Source organism: Cervus canadensis, chromosome 16, assembly GCF_019320065.1.
Source record: "Cervus canadensis isolate Bull #8, Minnesota chromosome 16, ASM1932006v1, whole genome shotgun sequence".
In the NCBI taxonomy this organism is placed as follows: Eukaryota; Metazoa; Chordata; class Mammalia; order Artiodactyla; family Cervidae; genus Cervus; species Cervus canadensis.
In genome coordinates this window covers 65,662,008-65,688,119 of record NC_057401.1, presented here as the reverse complement: position 1 = coordinate 65,688,119, position 26,112 = coordinate 65,662,008, and the positions used below count along the sequence as shown (strand labels likewise).

General features: G+C 40.7%; 1 protein-coding gene across 2 annotated transcripts in view; it reads left to right on the top strand.

Moving 5' to 3' along the window:
* Nucleotides 1-26,112, top strand: part of CTNND2 (catenin delta 2) — a 1,083,336-nt gene that overhangs the window by 781,878 nt on the left and 275,346 nt on the right. For both annotated transcript variants that reach the window (XM_043488912.1, XM_043488911.1), the window contains exon 10: nt 24,960-25,092. In XM_043488912.1, the coding sequence (XP_043344847.1) occupies nt 24,960-25,092 (133 nt within the window). The remainder of the gene's footprint in view (nt 1-24,959; nt 25,093-26,112) is intronic.

The following is a 26,112-nucleotide window of genomic DNA, read 5'->3' as shown; positions in this document are numbered from 1 at the left end:
AGTGGAAGAAGCGACACTGTCAGGCCTGAGTAGGGATCGCAAACAGTGCAGCTGGGGGAGGAGACAGGGACCACCATCTGGGGACTTTTCTGGAGCAAAGTCCTGTGAGTGATGGAATGCAAGCAGAGTGTTTCTCGAAGGTCCATGAGATGTTCAGGTTTGCCTTTAGAAGCATTGTAGCTTCTAAAGCATACCAGTGATGGTGCATGGTAAACTGGGGGTTCCAGCCTGGAGTGAGGAGCCAGTGAAGAAGCTTCACAGCATTCAAAGCAAGAGGTAACGAGGCCCTGGGCCTCGGCTCCAGCAATGGCACTGTTATGGAAATTGATTGTTCTTATATCTGATTGGATACTGTCTGTTGGGCGATGGAGGAACTGAATAACCACTCTTTTATTTTCAGTGATATTTTTTTCCCCAACTGTTCATGAAGAAACAGTCCTTTATAAATATTTGTGTTCTTCCAGGATAATAGTGCCTGCTGGTTCATTCATCAGTATCCTTCTTTCTAGATTGGGTAACCATCACATTCATGGCAACTTATGGGGTTTACCTTTCAGAGAAAATGAGACAAGGATGATTTTTTCTCTGTGTTATAATATTATGGTGATTTTAGTTCTAAGGGTCTTTTCCCCAACAAATATTTGATATCTCCCAGCTGCAAAATGAACACAAAAATGGCTAGGATCTAAAGATGCTTCTTTGTCATACACTTGCCTGGTGGCTCAGTCGGTAAAGAATCTGCCTGCAATGTGGGAAACCTGGGTTTGACCCCTGGGTCGGAAAGACCCCCTGGAGAAGGGAATGGCAACCCACTCCAGTATTCTTGCCTGGAGAATTCTATGGACAGAGGCTGCCATCCTTGGGGTCGCAAAGAGTCAAACACGACTAAATGACGAACAATTTGCCTGCTTGAAGTTGGGCTGTGTGTAAAAACAGCAAGTGGAAAGTCTGCTCTCTAGGAAGGAAGTTCTGAAAGAGCTGAAGGCCTGACTGTAGCAGGAAGGAGGCCAGACCTGGGAGCCTTGGCTGCAATGAAAAGGCCCACATTTTCCATAGATAAGGCTTAGTTTTGTTTCTTCGCCTCCTCCACTTTGCTGACTCAAGCGTCTTTCTCCTCTTCTGTTTAACCACAAAGGGAGCATTAAATCACACAATAGGCAGTAAACTTACAGTCTGAAATAGTTCAGAGACTCAACATAACTAGGCCAAGGCATGTTTAGAAAACTTCATAGGTGGCACATACATAATAGGGGATGAAGAAAAGGCATTTAAAACTGATCCCTAAACTGAGCTCTGGCATCATCCCGAATCTGAATTTTAACTTGGAACAACCACTCAAAGCACTAGGCATTGCTCTGAGGAATGAAGATACTGAAAAACAGCTGTATTGTCAGTATTTTTCAGCTAAAGTAGTGCTTTTTACGATTGATGTCTGAACTATCAAACTGAACATAATATTTTAATCAATCATGAGTCTTGTCAAATTTGCAAAAGAAGACAATGCCTGCTTCTACTAAGCCCGAGAACTATTTCATGGATCTTACACACATCTATTGGAATTTTCAAAACAGAAGAATCTAGACCAAATCTTCTGCTTTTTCATTTTGGCATCCCCTATAGAATGAACCTGAATGCTCTCGTAACTTCAGGAAATGTGCCTCCCCTGTGACCTAGTGGAAGATGGAAGATCTATGAGATCTTGCCTCTGAGCGCTGCACCTCTCACACTCACGTGGAAGTCAGACACTCCCTGAGGAACACCAGAAACTTTGAGCATGTTCAATTTTGTCTTGAAAAATAGGAACACTGTTCCTTCCACCACCTGTGATAAATTACGCTTTTGTGCCCAGATGAAATCCAGCTTCCTTTACTGTTCCTGAGAACCACAGTTGTGGATGGCATGGGCTCTCCTTCACACAGTCACCCAGGGTATAGACTCATGGCAACCCAAGTTGATTCTTGGGACTTCCTTCTACCAACTTCGGGCAGATCACTTAAACTCTCTGAACCTCACATAAGTAAAGATAATCATAGACCCTATCTTATAGGACCCTTAGGAAGAAAACAGAATTGACTACAATAATTATTTAGCAACTACAATGGTCTATCATGCTGCTAAGCTAGACATAGAAAAATTGTGGTGATTCATGTAGATTGTAAACATCTAGTCCAGATTTTAGCTTATTAGATTTTGACAAGTTATAATTTTCCAAATATCCACTCAATGGAAAGCTTTTAACTGGTTATCCTAGTGATTTTGATAGATTGTACTAAATAATTTGGGGACAAGGTAATATATTATGTCAGGTAAATAAATAAAAGTAAATGAATATCATGTAGATAAAGAAAGATTGTGTTTTATATCAGACCTTACTTAAAGAACATATTTGGGTTTAATTCCAACCAGCAGATTTGGCATAGAAAATCCCTTATTTTCTATGAAGACTTAAAACAAGAACACTAAGGTTAGTAGAAGCATAGAAATTAGGAAAATGTATTCTATCTGGAAAATGTTATTTATCACGTCACAGACAGCATAACAGCAGTGAGTATGAAGTGGGTAAAGTATCCAGAGCAGTTCTGAGTATATAGGAGGGGCTCAATAAACGTTAATTCTTACTGTGTTGACTTCTGTGATTTGCTGCTTGTTTTGTTTGCTTTAATTTTTCTTTGACAAGTTTAAAAAATTTATTGGCAGTTGCTGTACCATTTCACATTAGTTTCTTCTGTACAGCAAAGTGGATCCGCGGTACGTATATCTTTGTGTGTATTCAGTTTCTCAAGTCATCACCAGTTCTGTGACCCCATGGACTGCAGCCCACCAGGCTCCTCTGTGCTTCAGTATCTCCTGGAGTTTGCTTAAACTCATGTCCCTCGAGTCGGTGATGCCATCCAACCTTCTCATCCTCTGTCATCCTTTTCTCCTCCTGCCCTCAATCTTTCCCAGCATCAGGGTTTTTTCCAGTGCGTCAGCTCTACCCATCAGGTGACCAAAGTACCAGAGCATCACCTTCAGCATCTGTCCTTCCAATGGACATTCAGTGTTGATCTCCTTGAGGATGGACTGGTTTCATCTCCTTGCAGTCCACGACTCTCAAGAGTCTTCTCCAATGCCACAATTCGAAAGCATCAGTTCTAAAAAATTTTTAAAAATTAAAAAAAAAGAAAGCATCAGTTCTTCAGTGTTTAGCCTTCTGTGTGATCCTCATGGTGGTCTCAATAAATGGCAGTTGAACAAATGCATGAACAGTTGGATAGGAAGATCAGCTCTCGAGTTGGATTCATGCTGCTGTCTCTCTCAATGGCCTTGGGCCAGTTGCTTCCTAACATGTCTTCTTTTTTAATCTAAAAAAAAAAATTAATTGTAAGCTGTTCTTAAGGACATAGATCTCTTTGAGGAAGAATTGCTTTGCAACTTGGTAATTTAAGTGATTTCAGATCTTGAGAGAGCAAAACATTAACTATAGTGTACTTGATGGGGGACTGTAAAGAGCTGTAGATTTTTAAAAACAGGTACATTTTTAAGGAAAAAGTGAACACCAACACTGACTTTATACTAGCCATACACATTTTTTAAATTAATTTTTATTGGAGCATGCTTGCCTTACAGTGTTTTGTTTGTTTCTGCTGTCCAGCAAAGTGAATCAGCTACAGGTATACATATATCCCCTTTTCTGAATGTTTTCCCATTTAGATCACCACAGAGTACTGGGTAGAGTTCCCTCGGCTGCACAGCAGGATCTCATCAGTTGTCTGTTTTATACACAGTATCAATAGTGAATATCTGTCAATCCCAATCACCCAGTTCATCCCCCTTCCCCCTTGGTATCCTTGTGTAAATGACAATCACTTCAGTGCTTATTGTCAAGTCATGTTGTGTAAAGAGATATTCTCCCTGATTATTAAATCAATAATTCTCTCTGGAGGTGGCGGATATAGTATTTTCTCTGTACAATCTCTGATTACTCAGCACAGTCAAATGTAGAAAGAGCTCCTGTTACGTTCACCAAAGAGAAGTTTTCACATCACTGAGCCCATTAGTTTTCTGTGTCTGTCTGGTTGCCCACATGACCTCTTATCATGCAGTTTAAGTCCACAGAGCCCAACAGAGACCCTGGAGCAAGGGCAGGAAGTGGGTATTCGGAGGTCCCTCAGAATCAAGGGTGAGAATGAAAACTTTAACAGCAGTTTGAGACAGTGAAGAGCTTGCTGGGTATAATAAAAAGAAGTGTTTTCAGTAATGCCACTGACACTAAAGTGGAATTATTTTGTGTGAACATTTCCTAAGTCCATTTACTGTATTCTTGATAAGATAAAAAAAAAAAGAGAGAGAGAGAGAGAAGGCAATTTTAAATGTTGATATCTCCCTAAATTCTGTTGTAAGCATCTTTTAAATACCTGAAGAATCATTAAGGAATGCTGTGATGCAGATCTTTAAAAGTCACGAAATAATACATTAGAAAATATTTACACAAGGAAAAGTTGCTACAAATGACCAATAATATTTTCCAAAATGACTAGAATATATATTCATGGAAGGTACTACTGTGTCACATAAGTGAAATTCTAAATGTAAATTTGTAAACTTCCTATTCCTGTGTAATCATCTCCCCTTCTCCCAATAGTTGTTCATTATGGTGAAATTCTTTAGTTAGGTTTAGGTCATAGCTGTCGGAAGGATCATTTGCTGATGTTCCCAGACTGTGTTCCAAGGAACCCCAGAGGGTGACACAGCAGACTCAGAGTGGCTCCTCTGTGTGGTTTGCGTTTTTGAGGGATGTGCACCATCTGTCAGATGCCAGGGAAACATGAGCGCAAGCGGGTTCAGTTTCAAAATTCAGTTGTGCCTCATTGGATGATGTCATAGATTTGCAAACCTGGATTTGCAGAGGTTCCTGTCGTAAAAGCAAGTACCCTGTGAACATTGATACAAGAGGAACTGAAGACAGTAATGTCTGATGCCAAGGTCTGAGAAGTTGTGTGCCGCCCAGAAGGCTCTAGCGGGTCAGGACAGAGACAATTCTTAAGTTCTTTGGACCAGACACTTTTTAAAAAAAATGTTTATGGACGTGGAATTGATATAGGTGCTTTCCTGGTGGCTCAGAGAGTAAAGAATCTGCCTGAAATGCAGGAGATCCAGGTTTGAGACTTACAGTGTTATGTTAATTTCAGTTGTATGGCAAAGTGATTCAGTTGTGTGAGTGTGTGTATGTATATGTATATATATATATTTGAGAAGGGAATGGCAAACCACTTCAGTATTCTTGCCTTGAGAACCTCATGAACAGCATGAAAAGGCAAAAAGATAGGACACTGAGAGATGAACTCCCCAGGTGGGTAGGTGCCCAATATGCTACTGGAGATCGGTGGAGAAATAACTCCAGAAAGAATGAAGGGATGGAGCCAAAGCAAAAACAACACCCAGCTGTGGATATGACTGGTGACAAAAGCAAGGTCCAAAGCTGTAAAGAGCAATATATTGCATAGGAACCTGGAATGTTAGGTCCATGAATCAAGGCAAACTAGAAGTAGTCAAACAGGAGATGGCAAGAATGAACGTCAACATTCTAGGAATCGGTGAACTAAAATGGACTGGAATGGGTGAATTTAACTCATATGGCTATTATATCTACTTCTGTGGGCAGGAATCCATTAGAAGAAATGGAGTAGCCATCATAGTCAACGAAAGAATCCAAAATGCAGTACTTGAATGTAATCTCAAAAATGACAGAATGGTCTCTGTTCGTTTCCAAGGCAAACCATTCAATATCATGGTAATCCAAGTCTATGCCCTGACCAGCAATGCAGAAGAAGCTGAAGTTGAATGGCTCTATGAAGACCTGCAAGACCTTTTAGAACTAACACCCAAAAAAAGATATCCTTTTCATTATATGTGCTGGAATGCAAAAGTAGAAAGTCAAGAAACACCTGGACCAACAGGCAAATTTGGCCTTGGAGTACAGAATGAAGCAGGGCAAAGGCTAACAGAGTTTTGCCAAAAGAACACACTGGTCATAGCAAACCTCTTCCAACAACACAAGAGAAGACTCTGCACATGGACATTACCAAATGGTCAATAGTGAAATCAGATTGATTATATTCTTTGCAACCAAAGATGGAGAAGCTCTATACAGTCAGCAAAAACAAGACTGGGAGCTGACTGTGGCTCAGATCATGAATTCCTTATTGCAAAATTCAGAATTAAATTGAAGAAAGTGGGGAAAACCACTAGTCCATTCAGGTATGACCTAATCAAATCCATTATGATTATGCAGTGGAAGTGACAAATAGATTTAAAGGACTAAATCTGATAGAGTACCTGATGAACTATGAACAGAGGTTCGTGACATTGTACAGGAGACAGGGATCAACACCATCCCCAAGAAAAAGAAATGCAAAAAAGCAAAATGGTTGTCTCAGGAGGCCTTACAAATAGTTGTGAAAAGAAGAGAAGTGAAAAATAAAGGAGAAAAGGAAAGATATATTCATTTGAATGCAGAGTTCCAAAGAATACCAAGGAGAGATAAGAAAGCCTTCCTTTGTGATCAGTGCAAAGAAATAGAGGAAAATAATAGAATGAGGACGACTAGAGATCTCTTCAAGAAAATTAGAGATACCAAGCGAATATTTCATGCAAAGATGGGCTCAATAAAGGACACAAATGGTATGGACCTAACACAAGCAGAAGATATTAAGAAGAGGTGGCAAGAATACACAGAAGAACTGTACAAAAAAGATCTTCACGACCCAGATAATCACGATGGTGTGATCACTCACCTGGAGCCAGACATTCTGGAACGTGAAGTCAAGTGGGCCTTAGGAAGCATCACTATGAACAAAGCTAGTGGAGGTCATGGAATTCCAGTTGAGCTATTTCAAATCCTAAAAGATAATGCTGTGAAAGTACTGAATTCAATATGCCGGCAAATTTGGACAAGTCATCAATGGTCACAGGACTGGAAAAGTTCAGTTATCATTCCAATCCCAAAGAAAGGCAATGCCAAAGAATGCTCAGACTACCACAGAATTGCACTCATCTCACACGCTAATAAAGTAATGCTCAAAATTCTCCAAGCCAGGCTTCAGCAGTACCTGAACCGTGAACTTCCAGATGTTCAAGCTGGTTTTAGAAAAGGCAGAGAAACCAGAGATCAAATTGCCAATATCCGCTGGGTCATGGAAAAAGCAAGAGAGTTCCAGAAAAATATCTATTTCTGCTTTATTGACTATGCCAAAGCCTTTGACTGTGTGGATCACAGTAAACTGTGGAAAATTCTGAAAGAGATGGGAATACCAGACCACCTGACCTGCCTCTTGAGAAACCTGTATACAGGTCAGGAAGCAACAGTTAGAACTGGACATGAAACAACAGACTGGTTCCAAATCAGGAAAGGAGTACATCAAGGCTGTATATTGTCACCCTGCTTATTTAACTTATGTGCAGAGTAGATCATGAGAAACACTGGGCTGGATGAAGCACAAGCTGGAATCAAGATTGCTGGGGAGAAATGTCAATAACCTCAGATATGCAGATGACACCACCCTTATGGCAGAAAGTGAAGAAGAACTAAAGAGCCTCTTGATGAAAGTGAAAGAGGAGAGTGAAAAAGTTGGCTTAAAGCTCAACAACAACAAAAAAAAAAGCTCAACATTCAGAAAACTAAGATCATGGCATCTGGTCCCATCACTTCATGCAAACAGATGGGGAAACAGTAGAAACAGTGGCTGACTTTATTTTGGAGGGCTCCCAAATCACTGAAGATGGTGATTGCAGCCATGAAATTAAAAGATGCTTGCTCTTTGGAAGAAAAGCTATCATCAACCTAGATAGCATATTAAAAAGCAGAGACATTACTTTGCCTACAAAGGTCTGTCTAGTCAAGGCTATGTTTTTTCCAGTAGTCATGTATGGATGTGAGAGTTGGACTATAAAGTAAGCTGAACGCCAAAGAATTGATGGTTTTGAACTGTGGTGTTGGAGAAGACTCTTGAGAGTCCCTTGGACTGCAAGGAGATCCAACCAGTCCATCCTAAAGGAGATCAGTCCTGGGTATTAATTGGAAGGACTGATACTGAAGCTGAAACTCCAATAATTTGGCCACCTCATGCAAAGAGCTGACTCATTTGAAAAGACCCTGATGCTGGGAAAAATTGAAGGCAGGAGGAGAAGGGGTCGACAGAGGATGAGATGGCTGGATGGCATCACCGAATCAGTGGACATAAGTTTGAGTAAACTCCAGGAGTTGGTGATGGACAGGGAGGCCTGGCGTGCTGCGGTTCATGGGGTCGCAGAGAGTTGGACATGACTGAGCGACTGAACTGATATGTGTATATGTGACTACATGGTGGGGTTATGTGCTAAGTCCTGTCTGACTCTTTGTAACCCTTTGGACTGTAGCCCGCCAGGCTCCTCTGTCCATGGGATTCTCCAGGCAAGAATACAGGAGTTGGTTGCCATTTTTTCCTCCAGGGCGTCTACCCGACCCGAAGATTGAACCTGTGTCTCCTGTGGCTCCTGCATTGCAAGTGAATTCTTTACCTGCTGAGCCATTGGGGAAGCTCCATGTGTACACACATGTACATATATATATATACATGCATATATATTCTTTTTTCAGATTTGTTTCCATTTTAAGTTATTACAAGATACTGAATATAATTCCCCATGCTATACAGTAGGATCTTATTGTTTATTATTTTATAAGTAGTAATGTATATATATTAATACCAAACCTCTAATTTATCTTCCCCACCTGCCCCTCTCACCTGACTCCTTATAATGAAAAGTTTAGGCATCTCATTTGGTCCAGGGGCACCATGGAAAAATCTTACAGACACAGAGGGAGCGAAGTTTGGGAACTTCTGAGAACCTCTGAAATTAAACAAAGTCAAGTTCTGCCCATTTATTGTGTCCAGTCACTTTTCACAAAGAAAAAATACTTGATTATACAATTAAATATTAAATTAGTTTTCTTCAAGAGCCAAATTATTCGTTTCCCTGTGGCTTCAGTTTGGTGCAGAACTTAAAACAGTGTTTTTCTAGGGAATAAATAAACGCTTACTGAAGAAAATATATTGTTTTCTAATTACTGTATTTTTTGGTGAAGTATAGTTGATTTAAAATGTGTTTTAGGTGTTCAGCAGAATGATTCAGTTATATTATATTTGTTAATTAGTAAAAAAACAAAGGTAAAAGAAATACTGTATGCTTTTTTTATTTGCATAAAGAAAACTATATTTACCTGCCACTTGCTATTTTTTCCTGTGATCAAAGCTATTTCATCAGCCCTGTCCACCCATCTCCCTCATCTTCAATAATAAAAGTCTATGGCAATGATAACAGACACGGACTTTAAACTCACTGCAAAGTTTTCAGTTAATTTTCAAATTAGTCACAGCCATTCTACTGAGAGTTAGGCAGACAGAGAGGCAATAAAAGCCTAGTCTAAGAATCTAAGACTTCATTAATGTGTAGAAATTAAAGGTAATTGAACACTATAATCTTGAAAGAAACACCTTTTTTTTTTTTTAACCATGGCACTTCATAAAGAAGCTCTGATGCATTCAGTTGCACATTATGGAATCTTCTGGTATAATAGTATACAGCTGTCTGGCCCCTACCCCTGTCACCCATCATCTGTAAGAACTACTAATAAACAGCCAGTGTGGGTTGTTTTATTTAAAATGAAAGGTTAATATATTCCTTACATTTTATACTTAGATCTATCCAAATATCAGAAATAGAGGTAAATTAATAGTTTTGTGGCAAAGGTACTGTGAAATATGATGAAAGAGAATATTTATGGATGGAATTCATTTGCACATAATGTCTAATCATGATAAATAATTGTGAGTGTGTACGTGGACACTTTAATTTGTTATTTGGGAGGGAGGGTTAGTACTAAGAGTTCACCCAGAGTAGTTCACCCTTAGAATCCCTCTAAGGGCAAAGTAAAACAATAGACCCAGCTAGGCATGTTTTTAGCATGGACACTAGGAACTGCAGACCTAACTAAATGTTGATAGTTGGAGTTTGTATTTTTCCCTGTTCTGGCCACTAAGAAACAACACCTAGACGTTTTCCTCCCATTCCTAAGACATTTCAGGTAATAACCAGAAGAGCAGAAATGCTAACAGACGTGGTACATGAAGTCATTCATCAGGAGTTTATACCCAAGGGTCAGACTTGCTGTCTGTAACATTTCAAAATAACCAGATCCCCATCAGCGATACAAAAAGAACTGGAGTGTGGCTTCATGGAGGCGCAGCCACTGGTTTTTCTCCCTTCTTTCTTTTTCTTTTCAAGTGTGGATTTGATATCATGCTGATGGAGCTTAAGAACACCACGTTAACCCTCAAAATGCCATCTCTGCAGAGGCAGCCAGGGTCAGAAAAGGACATTTGTTTTTGGCACCTCCCCTTCCCGTTCTGTGACCCCCTGGTTCTCTTCATGGGCAGCCCGTGCCTCGTGGCCAGGGAGGAGCAGAGCTGATCAGGCATCCACAGTGAGGCCTTGGTGTTTTTCTCTTGTGCATAAATGATTTCACAGAATGTCAACATCATTATGTCATTCTGATGAACCACAGTGATGGTTCAAGACAATCAAGGCCCCCTTGTAATTATGTCTGAATACAGACAAAACAGGAGCATTGTCTGAACCAAAGAATGAATGAAAACAACCACCTCCCCTGGCTCCTTTGAATGACTGCAGTTTCTTCACCAGTCATGGTTTGAGCTTTGCTCCTTCTCGTTAAGAATCTTCAGGATATTCAGGCACAGAATGCCTGTCTCATCCGGGCAGAAACCACCCCATCACAGTCCTGCTTCCTTGATTTTGAGACATAGGAGACGTGGGTTCCATCCCTGTGTCGAGAAGATCCCTTGGAGGATAAAATGCCAACCCACTCCAGTATTCTTGCCTGGAGAATCCCGCGGACAGAGGAGCCTGGAGGGCTATAGTCCATAGAGTTCCAAAGAGTTGGACATGACTGAAGTGACTTAGCATGTAGCATGCAACAGTTTATTTAAAGGAAGTATCTCTGTTCAATGTTATCTGAAGGAAATTAAGTTGTCATCCTTTGGAGAATGAAAATAAGGTAACAGAGATGAAATTGTATGTGTGAAATACGCTTCAAATATTTGCAGGACTAAAATCAACAATGGGTATGGCAAAAAATTGCTATCGCTCAGACTGGACTCATCAGTCAGCCCTCATATGCATGCTCACAGTTTACTTTGTAAAGACACCATGACAGGTGCCATGGGACACATCATCACTTCCAGCAACGTGGAGCCTCCTGTGGAATCTTAAGAGATGGTATCTCTGTGTTTAGAACACATCTCCCAATATAACTGTGACTTCTGTCAGCAGTTCGGAAGTTTTCATCAAAAGGATCATTAAAACACTTTCAATTTTCTCTCAGAGAATTGTCAGACTACCTAATGTATAAGTGTGCTACATTCTATGATTTCTTCACAGTATATTTCTAGTCCATTATTTAATATTATTTAGTATTAAGTTCCCTTTAATACACACACACACACACATATAGTACGTAAAATCTTTCGAGGGTAATCAATACCTCTGTGGCTTTTTCTCAGCTTCTTGATCTAATCCTGAGGCAAAATCCTGATCTTCTCCTGATATTGACAAGAAAAATACTTGCTTAAAACTATTTGAATCATGTAGTCCTAATCCAGATCTTGGGCATCAAATGCCATCCCTCTTGTTGACACTGAAAGTTCAAAGATGATTTTTCTAAGCATCATGGATTATTAATTTTAAAATGGATCTGTGGATGTACAATATAAACATTTTCCATAAAGTCAGTATGGCTTGCAAGGAGTTTATGGGTACTAATTTGTTATTTTTTTCCCTTGAGCTATTATCAGTAAGCACACCCTGTTAGAATTTCCAGGGCAAATAAATGCTGATGTGTATGAAGTTAATTTTTCATTGTGGGGCATATTTTTATTGAAAACATGTGTTTGTATAATGAATAAATGAGTACTATTTAAAACTGAATTGTTATTGAATAGGTATTACCATAAAAGTGATAATATTCTTTCTAATCTAATGGGTTTTTAGAAGTCTTCAGTAGAAGCAGAAATTCACAAATAGTTAAAACACATGTGATTAAAAATGGTAAATATTGGCATAAATTTTCCCTGATCATTTTACATTATTTTCACGTATCAACTCCTAGAAGCCCATTGCTGGACTAAGATTTATTCAAGGTACCTAAGTTCAGTTCAGTTCAGTTCAGTCATGTCCTAAATTTGAAATCCCATGGACTGCAGCATGCCAGGCTTCCTTGTCCATCACCAGTTCCCAAAGTTTACTCAAACTTATGTCCATAGAGTCAGAGATGCCATCCAACCATCTCATCCTCTGTCATCCCCTTCTCCTCCCACCTTCAATCTTTCCCAGCATCAGGGTCTTTTCAAATGAGTCAGTTCTTCGCATCAGGTGGCCAAAGTATTGGAGTTTCAGCAACAACATCAATCCTTCCAATGAATATTCAGAACTGATTTCCTTTAGGATGGACTGGTTGGATCTCCTAGCAGTCCAAAGGAGTCTGAAGAATCTTCTCCAACACCACAGTTGAAAAGCACCAATTCTTCAGTGCTCAGCTTTCTTTATAGTCCAACTCTCACATCCATACATGACTACTGGAAAAACCATAGCTTTGAGTAGACAGACTTCTGTTGGCAAAGTAATGTCTCTGATTTTAATATACTGTGTAGGTTGGCTTTTCTTCCAAGGCACAAGTGTCTTTTAATTTCATGGCTGCAGTCACCATCTGTAGTGATTTGGGAGCCCAAGAAAATAAAGCCTCTTGCTGTTTCCACTGTTTCCCCATCTGTTTGCCATGAAGTGATGGAACTGGATGCCATGATCTTAGTTTTCTGAATGTTGAGTTTTAGGCCAACTTTTTCACTCTCCTCTTTCACTTTCATCAAGAGGCTCTTTAGTTCTTCTTCACTTTCTGCCTAAGGGTGGTGTCATCTGCATATCTGAAGATATTGATGTTTCTCCCAGCAATCTTGATTCCAGCTTGTGCTTCATCCAGCCCAGCATTTCTCATGATGTACTATGCATATAAGTTAAATAAGCAGGGTGACAATATACAGTCTTGACATACTCCTTTCCCGATACGGAACCAGTCTTTTGTTCCATGTCTAGTTCTAGCTGTTGCTTCTTGACCTGCTTACATATTTCTCAAGAGGCAGGTCAGGTGGTCTGGTATTCCCATCTCTTTCAGAATTTTCCATAGTTTGTCATGATCCACAGTCAAAGGCTTTGGTGTTGTCAATAAAGCAGAAGTAGATGTTTTTCTGTAACTCTCTCATGCTTTTTTGATGATCCAACGGATGTTGGTGATTTGATCTCTGGTTCCTCTGCCTTTTCTAGATCCAGCTTGAACATCTGGAAGTTCAAGGTTCAGGTACTGTTGAAGCCTGGCTTGGAGAATTTTGAGCATTACTTTGCTGGAGTGTGAGATGAGTGCAATTGTGCGGTGGTTTGAGCATTCTTTGGCATTGCCTTTCTTTGGGATTGGAAGGAAAACTGACCTTTTCCAGTCCTGTGGCCACTGCTGAGTTTTCCAAATTTGCTGGCATATTGAGTGCAGCACTTTCACAGCATCATCTTTCAGGATTTGAAATAGCTCAGCTGGAATTCCATGACCTCCACTAGCTTTGTTCATAGTGATGCTTCCTAAGGCCCACTTGACTTCACATTCCAGGATGTCTGGCTCTAGGTGAGTGATCACACCATCGTGATTATCTGGGTCGTGAAGATCTTTTTTGTACAGTTCTTGCGTGTATTGTTGCCACCTCTTCTTAATATCTTCTGCTTGTGTCAGGTCCCTACCATTTGTGTCCTTTATTGAGCCCATCTTTGCATGAAATGTTCCCTTGGTATCTCTGATTTTCTTGAAGAGATCTCTGGTCTTTCCCATTCTATTGTTTTCCTCTATTTCTTTGCACTGATCACTGTGGAAGGCTTTCTTATCTTTCCTTGCTATTCTTTGGAACTCTGCATTCAGATGGGTATATCTTTCCTTTTCTCCTTTGCTTTTCAGGCCTCTTCTTTTCACAGCTATTTGTAAGGCCTCCTGAGGCAACCATTTTGCCTTTTTGCATTTCTTTTTCTTGAGGATGGTCTTGATCCCTGCCTCCTACACAATGTCATGAACCTCTGTCCATAGTTCTTCAGGCACTCTGTCTATCAGATCTAATCCCTTAAATCTATTTCTTACTTCCACTGTATAATCATAAGAGATTTGGTTGAGGTCATACCTGAATGTTCTAGTGCTTTTCCCTACTTTCTTCAACTTGAGTCTGAATTTTGCAATAAGGAGTTCATGATCTGAGCCACAGTCAGCTCCCAGACTTGTTTTTACTGACTGTAAAGAGCTTCTCCATCTTTGGTTGCAAAGAATATAATCAGTCTGATTTTGCTATTGACTATGTGGTGATGTCCATATGTAGAATCATCTCTTGTGTTGTTGGAAGAGGGTGTTTGCTATGACCAGTGCATTCTCTTGGCAAAAGTTTGTTAGCCTTTGCCCTGCTTCATTTTGTACTCTAAGGCCAAACTTGCCTGTAACTCCAGGTATCTCTTGACTTCCTGCTTTGGCATTCCAGTCCCCTGTGAAGAAAAGGACATCTTTTTTGATTGTTAGTTCTAGAAGGTCTTGTAGGTCTTCATAGAACCATTCAACTTCAGCCTCTTTAGCATTAGTGGTTGGAGCATAGACCTGGATCACTGTGATATTGAGTGGTTTGCCTTGAAAACAAACAGAGATCATTCTGTCGTTTTTGAGATTGCATCCAAGTACTGCATATTGGAGAAGACTCTTGAGATTGCAAGGAGATCCAACCAGTCCATCCTAAAGGAGATCAGTCCTGGGTGTTCATTGGAAGGACTGATGCTGAAGCTGAAACTCCAATACTTTGGCCACCTCATGCAAAGAGTTGACTCATTGGAAAAGACCCTGATGCTGGGAGGGATTGGGGTCAGGAGGAGAAGGGGACGAAAGAGGATGAGATGGCTGGATGGCATCACTGACTCGATGGACATGAGTTTGAGAAACTCTGAGAGCTGGTGATGGACAGGGAGGCCTGGCGTGCTACAATTCATGGGGTCACAAAGAGTCAGACACGATTGAGCGACTGAACTGAACTGAACTGCACATTGACTACAAGGACTACTCCATTTCTTCAAAGTATTCTTGCCCATAGTAGTAGGTATAATCATCTGAATTAAATTCACTCATTCCAGTCCATTTTAGTTCACTGATTCCTAAAATGTCAATGTTCACTCTTGCCATCTCCTGTTTGACCACTTCCAATTTGCCTTGATTCATGGACCTAACATTCCAGGTTCCTATGCAATATTGTTCTTTACAGCATCAGATTTTACTTGCATCACCAGTCATATCCACAACTGGGCATTGTTTTCACTTTGGCACCATCTCCATTCTTTCTGTTGTTTTTTCTCCACTCTTCTCCAGTAGCGTATTAGGCACCTACCAACCTGGGAAGTTCATCTTTCAGTGTCGTATCTTTTTGCCTTTTCGTACCATTCATGGGTTTTCAAGGCAAGAACACTGAAGTGGTTTGCCATTGCCTTCTCCAGTGGACCACATTTTGTCAGAACTCTCCACCATGACCCGTCTGTCTTGGGTGGCCCTACACAATATGTCTCACAGTTTCATTGAGTTAGACAAGGGTGTGGTCCATGTGATCAATTTGGTTAGTTTTTTGTGATTGTGATTTTCATTCTGTCATCTCTCTGTTAAGAGGCCTATGGAAGCTTCCTGATGGGAAAGACTGACTGAGGGGGAAAATGGGTGTTGTTCTAATGGGCGGGGCCATGCTCAGTAAATCTTTAATCCAACTTTCTGTTGATGGGTGGGGCTGCCTCCTCTCCCTGTTGTTTGACCTGAAACCAAACTATGATGGAAGTAATGAAGATAAAGGTGACCTCCTTCTAAAGATCTTGTGCATGCACTGTTGTATTCAATGACCCTGACCCTGGAGCAGGCCATTGTTGACCCACGCCTCCACTGGAGAATCCTGGGCACTCACAGTTAATTCTGGGTCAGTCTCTTGTGGAGTCACTGCACCTTTCTCCTGGGTCCTGGTGCACACAAGGCTTTGTTCGTGCCCTCCAAGAGTCTGTTTCCCCAGGCCTGTGTAAGTTCTGGAATCAAATCTCACTAGCCTCCAATATCAAATTCCCTGGGGTTTTGCAGTCCCTTTGCGAGATCCCCAGGTTGGAAAATCTGTTGTGGGTTCTAGAACTTTCTTAACAGTGAGAGAATTTATTGGGTATAATTGTTCTGCAGTTTGTGAGTCATCTGCTCGGTGGCTCTATGGTGGGGTTAATGGCAACCTCCTCCAAGAGGGCTTATGTCACACACTGTGTGACCCAGGTCTGCTGCACCCGGAGACCCTGCCCCTGCGGAAGGCACCTGCTGCCCTGTGCCTCCGCAGGAAGATACTCAAGCACTCACAGTCAGGTCTGGCACAGCCTCTGTGGGGTCTCTCGGTCCTGGTGTGTCCAAGGTTTTGTTTGAGCCCTCTGAGCATCTCTGGCATCTCAAGGCACCTAGTACCCATAATGGTTCAGAAATAACCAATTTTCTCGTTATTTTACTGTTTGTCTCTCTCTGCTTCAGCTTAGTGGAAAGTTTGGCAGTTGAAACTCCTTATTCTGAAATAATAAACTCCTGTCCCCCATGTTTTTTCCAGACTGGGCCTGAGATACAAGGCAGCAGGGGTCACCTGTTCATGTGGACCAGTGGGTAGGGGAAGACGGGGCTTATAGGAGGGATCCACTGGGCGTCTCTTTCTGTCACATGTCACACGCAGCCCACCAGGGACCACTGCAGGCTCTGCCTTCAGGATGCATCCAAACTCCCTCCACTTCTCAGCACCCTCTGCTGAGCCACCGTCATCCCCGCCAGGATCCCTGCAGAAGTCCCTGCCTCGATCCTGCCCACCTAGAGTCTGTTCTCAACACCACAGGCAGAGGGATCCCCTTTGTAAGCCCAGCTTTAGCAAGATATTGGGTTGGTCAAAAGGTTTGGTCGGATTTTTCGTACCATCTTATGGAAAAACCTAAAGGAATTGTTTGCCCAACCCAATATAAGATCAGACCTGCTGTTTATGAGCTTTGATGATGTATACGTTCATGCAAGCACTGACAAAGTAATCCTCTAAAAATATGAACCAGATCATGACTTTGGAATGGCTCCTGAATCAGTTGGAGCAAAAGCCAGCAGCCTGCTGAGGCTGACAAAAGCTTGTGATCTGGGCCCCACTGCCTGTCCCATCACGGTCTCCAGGACACGCTCCAGTTCACATGCTGGCCTTCTCATCTCTGACATGCCGAGCAAGCACCTGCCTCAGGGTCTTGACACTGTTCACCCTTTCTGGAACATTCCTTCAACCCAGCACTATGTGTAGGTCTCTGCCCCAGGTCACCTTCTCAGGGAGGTCTTCCATAGCCTCTGTGCTGGCAGTAACGACCCCCTCCACCCACACACACACCCACGAGCACACACACACACATTTTACCTACATCTGCTTGACTTCATCTTTCCCATCACACTTGTGTTAGTTTCCTGTGGCTAATGTAACAAAGTGCCACAAACCCAGTGACTTAAAACAGCAGAAGTTATGCTTTTAGAGTTCTGGAGATCAGAAGTCCGAAATCAAGGTGTTGGCAGGGTTGGTTCCTTCTAGAGGTTCTGAAGGAGAAACCAAGCTTGGCCTCCCTTCTCCTTCTGGCCGTCCTTGTCATTGCTTCACTTGTAGCCACGTCCCTGCAGTCTCTGTCTCCATCTTCACATCACCTTCCTCCGTCTTTTCATGTCCTTTTCTGTCTCTTGTAAGGACACTGTCATTGGATTTAGGGCCCATCCTAATCCAATGAGATCTCATCTTGACCCTTTATTACATCTGCAAAGACCCTATTTCAAATAAGGTTACACTCTGAGGTTCCAAGTGGACATGAATTTTGGAGGAATATTGATCAACCCAGTGCACACTTGTCACTGTCTGGCAAATAATATATTTTTGCTTTCGGTAATTCATTCCCAGTTACCATTAGAAGGTTCTCTGAGGACAGGAAGTTTTGCCATGTCCACTGTGCATCCCCCATGGCCTCTAGAGTTGGCTGGAAGAGTGAATTCCAGTCAGGCAGGCAGCCAGGAAGCTTGTAGGAATATGGCAGGAGGTGATGGCTAGTGGCCAACTGAAATAAGCTGACCCCATGGACTGCAGCATGCCGGACTTTTCTGTCCTCCGCTATCTCCCAGAGTTTGCTCAAATTCATGTCCATTGAGTCTGTGGTACCATCTATCTCATCTTTTGCTGTCCCCCTCTCCTTTTGCCTTCAGTCTTTCCCAGCCTCAGGGTCTTTTCCAGTGAATCAGCTGTTTGCATCAAGTGGCCAAAGTATTAGAGCATCAGCTTCAGCATCAGTCCTTCCAATGAATATTCAGTGTTGATCTCCTTTAGGATGGACTGGTCTGATCTCCTTGCTGTCCAAGGGACTCTCAAGAGTCTTCTCCAGCACTCCATTTTGAAAGCATCAATTCTTCGGTGCTCAGCCTTCTTTATGGTCTGACTCTCAATTCCATATATGACTATGGGAAAAATAGTAGCTTTGACTACACAGACCTTTGTTGGCAAAGGGGTGTCTCTGCTTTGCAGTGACCAACCATATAGAGCAGCTTTTTGTTTGGTGACACGCTCTCAGGGATGAAAATTAAAATATTCGTGGTTCTGCGTGTTTATCGTTGGGTAAGTTCTTATCGATCAACAAGCATGAAGATACCTCCATTTTGTAAAACAAAACAAAGAAATCTTTCCATCTAACTTATTCTTGTGACCTCTGGCGCTGCGGCCTCTTCACTCTATCTTGTCAACAAGACAACGTCAAAAAACAAAATGTCTCACCTTGCGGACTCTGGATGGTAAAGGGAAGCCAGTATGGTCTTTAAAACTTTTAGTTAGAGTTCAGATGATTATAAATGGTTGAGATTTTCATAGGTTTAAATAATATCCATAGCCTAGCTTCCCATGGAGTTTATTGACCTTGCAATCAAACTGAACTCTGTCCCTCTGACATAAAGCTTTGCTGAAAATCTCAGTGTGAATTCCCAAAGACTCTTGATTGTCCTGGGGCTCTTTTCAACACGGAAGTAAACTTGATAAAAATGTTGTGACAGAACATCAACTCCTTGGTTTCAGCACCAGCCTAACATGGTAACAAACTTCAGACTGTTTGCTATTTAGCTGTGTGCTAAGTGCCTTGTAATTTTAACAGCTCAGAGTCCTTGTAAGAGTGAGGACCGAGTCACAATATTGTTGGTCTGTGTGACAAGTTTTAATGGAGAAAAGGTTACATTTACATATTCTCCGGTTCCATAAATATTTCTAAAGGAAAGCCCAGTAACGAATGAGAGATACGAGCTGGGCTTCTGTAGAAAACTGTAGATGGTTCTTATTTCCTATTCTTCTTTTCTTTGTCTAGTTATTTGTAATCCCTGACATTTCTGGAGGGCCCACACTGTGCCAGACATTGCTCTAAGGGGTTCATATATATTAATTCTAATCATCCCACAATACTCTAAGGTAGGAATTATTATCTCACTGTAACAGATGAACTCTGTGGATACTTATGCCAGCCAGTGGTGGATCAGCAGCAAGCAAGGCACAGAGAAGAGGAGAATTCATAATGGAGCAGGGTTTGAACCAGCTCTTCGTACAAAGAACTTTTCTTGAGCTAAGACTCTGCCTCTGAAGGGGTCCGGTGGAAAAATTGTTTCAAAATGGCACGTTTTAATGTACAGTTTTTACTGTAGGCTAAAGCAGTGTCTCTTGTTACACTTAGATTCCTTCTGATAAGTATAATGTATAACAGTAAAAGTTTATTTTTAAAAACAGTAAGTGTTATTACATAAATTTTCAATATATATATGTGTGTGTGTGTATACCTTGTAAGTCTTTGAATAACAATTAGTAGTATATACCTAGCTTTTGGGGCTTCCCAGTGGCACTAGTGGTAAAAGAACCCTCCTGCCAATGCAGGAGACTTAAGAGATGCGGGTTCCATCCCTGGGTCAGGAAGATCCCCTGGAGGAGGGCATGGCAACCCACTCCAGTGTTCTTGCCTGGAGAATCCCCATGGACAGAGGAGCCTGGCGGGCTACAATCCATAGGGCCACGCAGAGTCAAACATGACTGAAGCGGCTTAGCACGCACACACACATCTAGGTTTTAATAGTTTGCCCAGCACTTTCACTTTCCTATTTTATTCTGCCTTTTAAAAAGAAGTTCTGTGAAATAGATGGCATTATTCTCTATATTTGATCCATGGAAACCAATATCAGCAAGCACCGAGGGACTCTCTTATATATATTTGTAATCTAGAGGGGAGAAAGCCAGATGTTCAAGTTCTGAACTCTTTCCTAATTATTTGGATGCCAAATCCTATGCCTCTTCTACTGCAGTAATCAAGAAATAAGAAGTTTATAACATGCTCCACAAAAAATGATCAAATATTTCTACTTTTCAGATGGGTTCATCTGTATCATTTTTCTAGAATTCAAATATATGTGTTAATATATGATATTCATTTTTCTCTTTCTGACTTATTTCATTCTACATGACAGTCTCTAAGGTCCATCCATGTCTCTGCAAATGGCACAATTTCATTCCTTTTCATAACTGAATAGATAACTAATGACAACCTACTGTATAGCCCAGGGAACTTGTTCAGTGCTCTGTGGTAACCTAAATGGGAAGGAAATCCAAGAAAGAGGAGATAATGTATATACATATGGCTGATTGACTTTGCTGTGTAGCAGATACTAGCATAACATCATAAAGCAGCTATACTACAATAAATTTTTAAAAAATGATCAAACAACAGAACATGTTTAGACCAGGGTATCTCGATCTTGGCTCTAGTGATATTTGGGGGCAGATAACGCCTTGTCGTAGGGAATTGTCTCTGCAATATAGGATGTTGAACAGGATTTCTGGGATCTGCTCCCTGGATATCAATAGCACCTTCCAGTTGTAACAACCTAAATTGTCTTCTAACCTTGTCAGATGTCCCCTGGCGACACAGTTTTAAACGTATTTATTTTTTAGATTTCTAGACTTTATTTCAAGACAGCAATTACAGTAGGCATCATTGTTATATGATTATATCTATTTGAAAGCAGATGGCCAGAGTTTTATTTCTGCTCCACCTCTTAAGTTTATGAACATCTCTAAATCTATTAACTTCCTCCTCCATGAAATGAAAGGAAACTGCATAAGGCTAGTTAAGGATTAAAGCATGACACGATGTGAACAGGGAACCTTGGCACTGACTTTTAGTCCACACTCGCAGTATTACTTACAATGTCTGTTCTATAAGCCTGAACATATCCAGATTTCCTTAGATTTCTTTGTCACAATACTGGCCACAGACCAGGCCCAGGTGTTTTGTATTGAAGTGCAAAGCTCTTCGCGATCTCACACTAATCCTGCTTTCCAGCTGCATTTCCACTGCCCCGTTCCTGGGTAACCCCGTTCCTGCAGCCTCCTGTCTCACAGCCGTCCTGGCTGAATGCACACCTTCCCTGAATCTGTCAGCCTTCTGTGACCCCGTGTCTTTCCTCCTGCTGTTCTTTTGCCGATTTTGTTTTTACCGGAACTCTTCTGTCTCATGAGCATTGCTTGTCCTTAAGGATTAAAATCTCACATGAGGGACAACCAGCAAGGAGCAATTATAGCACAGGGAACTATATTCAGTATTTTGTAATAACCTATAAGTGAAAAGAATCTGAAAAAGAATATATATATTATATATCATTTTGCTGTACACTTGAAAATAACAAAACAATGTAAATAAACTATACTTCAGTTGGAAAAAAAAAGACCTCGTATAAAGAATCCATGCCTTGTATTGAATTCTGGTCCTAAATAAGACAGACATTTTATTTTGTCCAGCTCTTCTCTAGAGTACATCTCCATGGGAAACACAAAATCTGAGTAGAATCTCTTTTAAGTGAAACAAAACCATTCCAGAAAAAGAGGCTTGTATAACTCTTGAAATTTTCCTTCTTCTGTTGATTCTGGGTTCCGTGTGAATGTATGTAGTCTGCTATGCATCTGTGTGTGTATGCATTGACACAAGCAAGCCAAGTGCCCTAAGACTTTTCCTCCTGAGCTCTTGTTCAAAGACTTTCTTATCTATGCCATAGAAGCCTAATAAAGCAATTCTCATCCAGTTAGTAAAATAGGCTGAAATGAATCCTTTACTAATCATTTTCCAATAGCATGGGTTTACCTGAATTCTTATTAGTCATCCAGTGTATTCACATGACATTTCTAATTTTAATTTATAGGTGTTCTGTAGATTTTGATTTAACTTGAACAAAGGATATAATTTTAAAAGGCTGCTATTATAAGAAAAAAGACTGTGCTATCTGGATGTTGCACGTTGAGGTGGTTTAGAATCATGCAGTGAAAGAAAATTCAATTAAAAAGAAAAACAAGCTTCCTGTGTTTTCATCCATAATTGTTTTTTACTGTGATCGCCTAGCCGAAGAAGATCCAATAGTTGGTCCATCATCAGCAACCATTTGAGTATGTTTTGTAGCAAAGGTGCTCCTGTCCTGTATACCCTTTTGAAAATGTGTGTCTGCCTAAGATTTTATGTAAATTTTTAGATACCTAATGCACATTAAGTTGAATGCCTTATCTTTCCAGTTGGCTCAGTTCTTTCGCGATCTCACACCAACCAGTCCTATAAGAACTGAGCCAATTTGAAAGGAATCCTATTCCATATTGTCTCCGATAGCAGTAAGGCAGCGCCAACATGCTTCAAGATTTACTTGACAACCTCTACCAGACGTGATAAAGAAAAGATAAAGAGAACAGGTTAGAATCTACAAGGAAACTTTTAACCTTTGTCTGCTCCATTTCTGTCCCATTTTTCATGACTCCTCTTCTGAAATGACAGCACTGACCTGGCATCTATAGGATGTATGTTTTTGAGTTGTTTTCTGGGAGTCGAGTGGGTACTGCCAGATGTCTCAAGTCTCTTCCAGCCTATCCTTCAGATAAATAGGAGCCTTTTGTGGTTCATGGGGTCAGGTTTTCATCTGTGGCCTCATGGGTTGCTTTTTTATTTCTCTGTTAAAAATTGATTCACTGCTTCAGAAATGGAATCCTTACATCCCACCATGTCTGTGTCATGTTCTAACTCAAGGGTCCCCAACCTCCAGGATCTAATGTCTGATGATCTGAGGTGAAACTGATGTAATAATACAAATAAAGGGCACAATAAATGTAATGTGCTTGAATCATCTGAAATCCACTCCCCCACCCCGACCCATGGAAAAATTGTCTTTCATGAAACCAATCCCTGGTGCCATAAAGGTTGGGGATCGCTCCTCTAACTGGCTGAGCTGATGAATTTCTTGAAAGAGTATTCATATGCATAATGATACAGTTACCCTTGTGTTTTATAATGGATTTAAGTATCCTGGAGTATATTTCTTAAAATTAAATAAACAACTAGCTTCTTGGAGTAGCTCAGATGTAAACAAGAGGATATAGAAAAAGAATGTACCGTGCATAAAATTTGTTTAATAAACATAACATTTTAAATGCTGAAGCTGAAACTCCAATACTTTGGCCACTTCATGCAAAGAGTTGGACTCTTTGGAAAAGACCCTGATGCTGGGAGGGATTGGGGGCAGGAGGAGAAGGGGACGACAGAGGATGAGATGGCTGGATGGCATCACTGACTCGATGGGCATGAGTTTGAGTAAACTCCAGGAGTTGGTGATGGACAGGGAGGCCTGGCGTGCTGCGATTCATGGGGTCGCAAAGAGTCGGACACGACTGAGCGACTGAACTGAACGGAACTGAACATTTTAAATAAATAATTTCCTTTCATGAAAGCTTCTTGTTACTATACTTTTATCCTCAGAAAATTGTTTAGGGAATCTGTATGTTTCTAAAAGAAGAGATTATGATAGTAGCAATATTAACCATAAATATAACAAATATGGCATAACTGGTATCATGACATTTTAGATTGGACTCATTCAGTTATATTTTCTCTTATCTGATAATTTAACTAAATGCTATACCTGCACAAGACTGTTGAAATAATATTTTGGGAAATAAATGTGATCTTGTAAATTATCTACTGAAGTTCAAATGAAAAATGTCTATATTAATAAGATCATGCCATTTTAAGTTCTTTCTTTTTCAGTCTTCATAAACATGGTAACGTCAGTGATACATTTAAGATTATATAAGTATATGTACATGCATGCTTAGTTGTTTGTGTCAGACTCTTTAACAACCCATGGACTGAAGCGTGCTAGGCTCCTCTGTCCATGGAATTTTCCAGGCAAGGATATTTGAGTAGTTTGCCATTTCCTACTCCAGGGGATCTTCCTGACCCAGGGCTCGAACCTATGTCTCTTTCATCTCCTGCATTGATGGGCAGATTCTTTACCGTTGTACCACCTGGGAAGCCCCAGATGTATATGTACATATATATACACTTACAAACCATTTGCTCAGGGAAATCTTTTCAAATCCTTTTTGAAGTCAGTGCATGTGTAAGAAATATAAGAGGATGAGATGGTTAGGTAGTATCATTGACTTTATGGACATGAATGTGAGCAAACTCTGGGAGACAGTGGAGGACAGAAGAGCCTGGCGTGCTGCAGTCCTGGGGGAGGGGGATTCCAAATAGTTGGACACAACTTAGCAACTCAGCAACAACATGTGTAAGAAAACGAGGACAATCAGTTGTGAAATATTCGCATGTAAACTCTCATAGGTGTTACACAAATGAGTTGACCACAGGCTACCAGTTGCAGGATTTCTCTCATGTTCTCCTGCTTTCCTTTTGTTCAGAGAATTTGGATGGAGAGACCCGGAGCTACCTGAAGTGATACAGATGTTGCAACATCAGTTTCCTTCAGTCCAGTCTAATGCTGCAGCCTATTTACAGCACCTCTGTTTTGGAGACAACAAAATTAAAGCCGAGGTAAGCACTACTTGGAATTATGAATGACTGGTGTCGGATTCATCATCACTCAGGTGTTCAGAGTACTGTTGAATGGGGAAAAAAATTCAAAACTTTAAGTTATGCTATCAAAACTTAGATCCACACTTATGACTGAAGCATAGTACTTTTCATCTGAGTGTTTGGCATGCCTATATATACATTCTTCTTTTTTAATATTTGAATACTGAAGGAATAGAGGACCAAGGATATACACTAATATCCACATAGATGAGAGTATCAAATGCTATACTTTTGATGTAATTTGCATTTTTCTTCCCAATCCCATCTCTGGAGTCATCTCTGCTCCTAAATTCTAAAGAAGTACAAAGCATCTTCATGGTCTCCTCAAATTACATCAAGATTGCTACATCAGTTTATGGTATCATCTGTCTTCCTGGAAAACTCCTTGATAAGAGGGAAATTTTAGGCAATAAACCAGCTTTGTGTTTTAACCAAACTTTCTGAACCATTTACAAATGTACCAGTGGATATAATACAGATATATGCGTTCCATTAAAGAATCTGTTCTCTGTGTTCATCATGTAAACAATTGTTAACATGCTCGAAATTTTTGGAATACTTCAAAGCGCACAAATTGTGGTATGTGATATTTCTGGAAAATCACAGTGGTCAGCACAACCAAGTCTGATTTTTTTTTAGACAAGGGACAAGTATTTGCATATGAGCAGCTGAGTAATCAAATTTTTAAAAAAGATTTTTTAAACTGTTAAGAGTCATCTCCGTAGCATGTAAGGAATTTGGAAGATGAGTCTAAATTAGTTTAAGGGTGGAAAGCAGAGATTTGAAGACATAATTGTAATTTATTATAGATTGTGCTTGCTTGCCCTGGGATGTGTATAGACTAGCAGCTTTTCATCTTTTTTTTTCCTGTTTCTCTTCCCCTCAAAGGGCTTGACCCATGCTTTTTCATATCAGAAAAGTCCTGTTTCTTTGTGGAATGAATATAAGGCAGTGATTCTCAACCAGGTGTAATTTTGC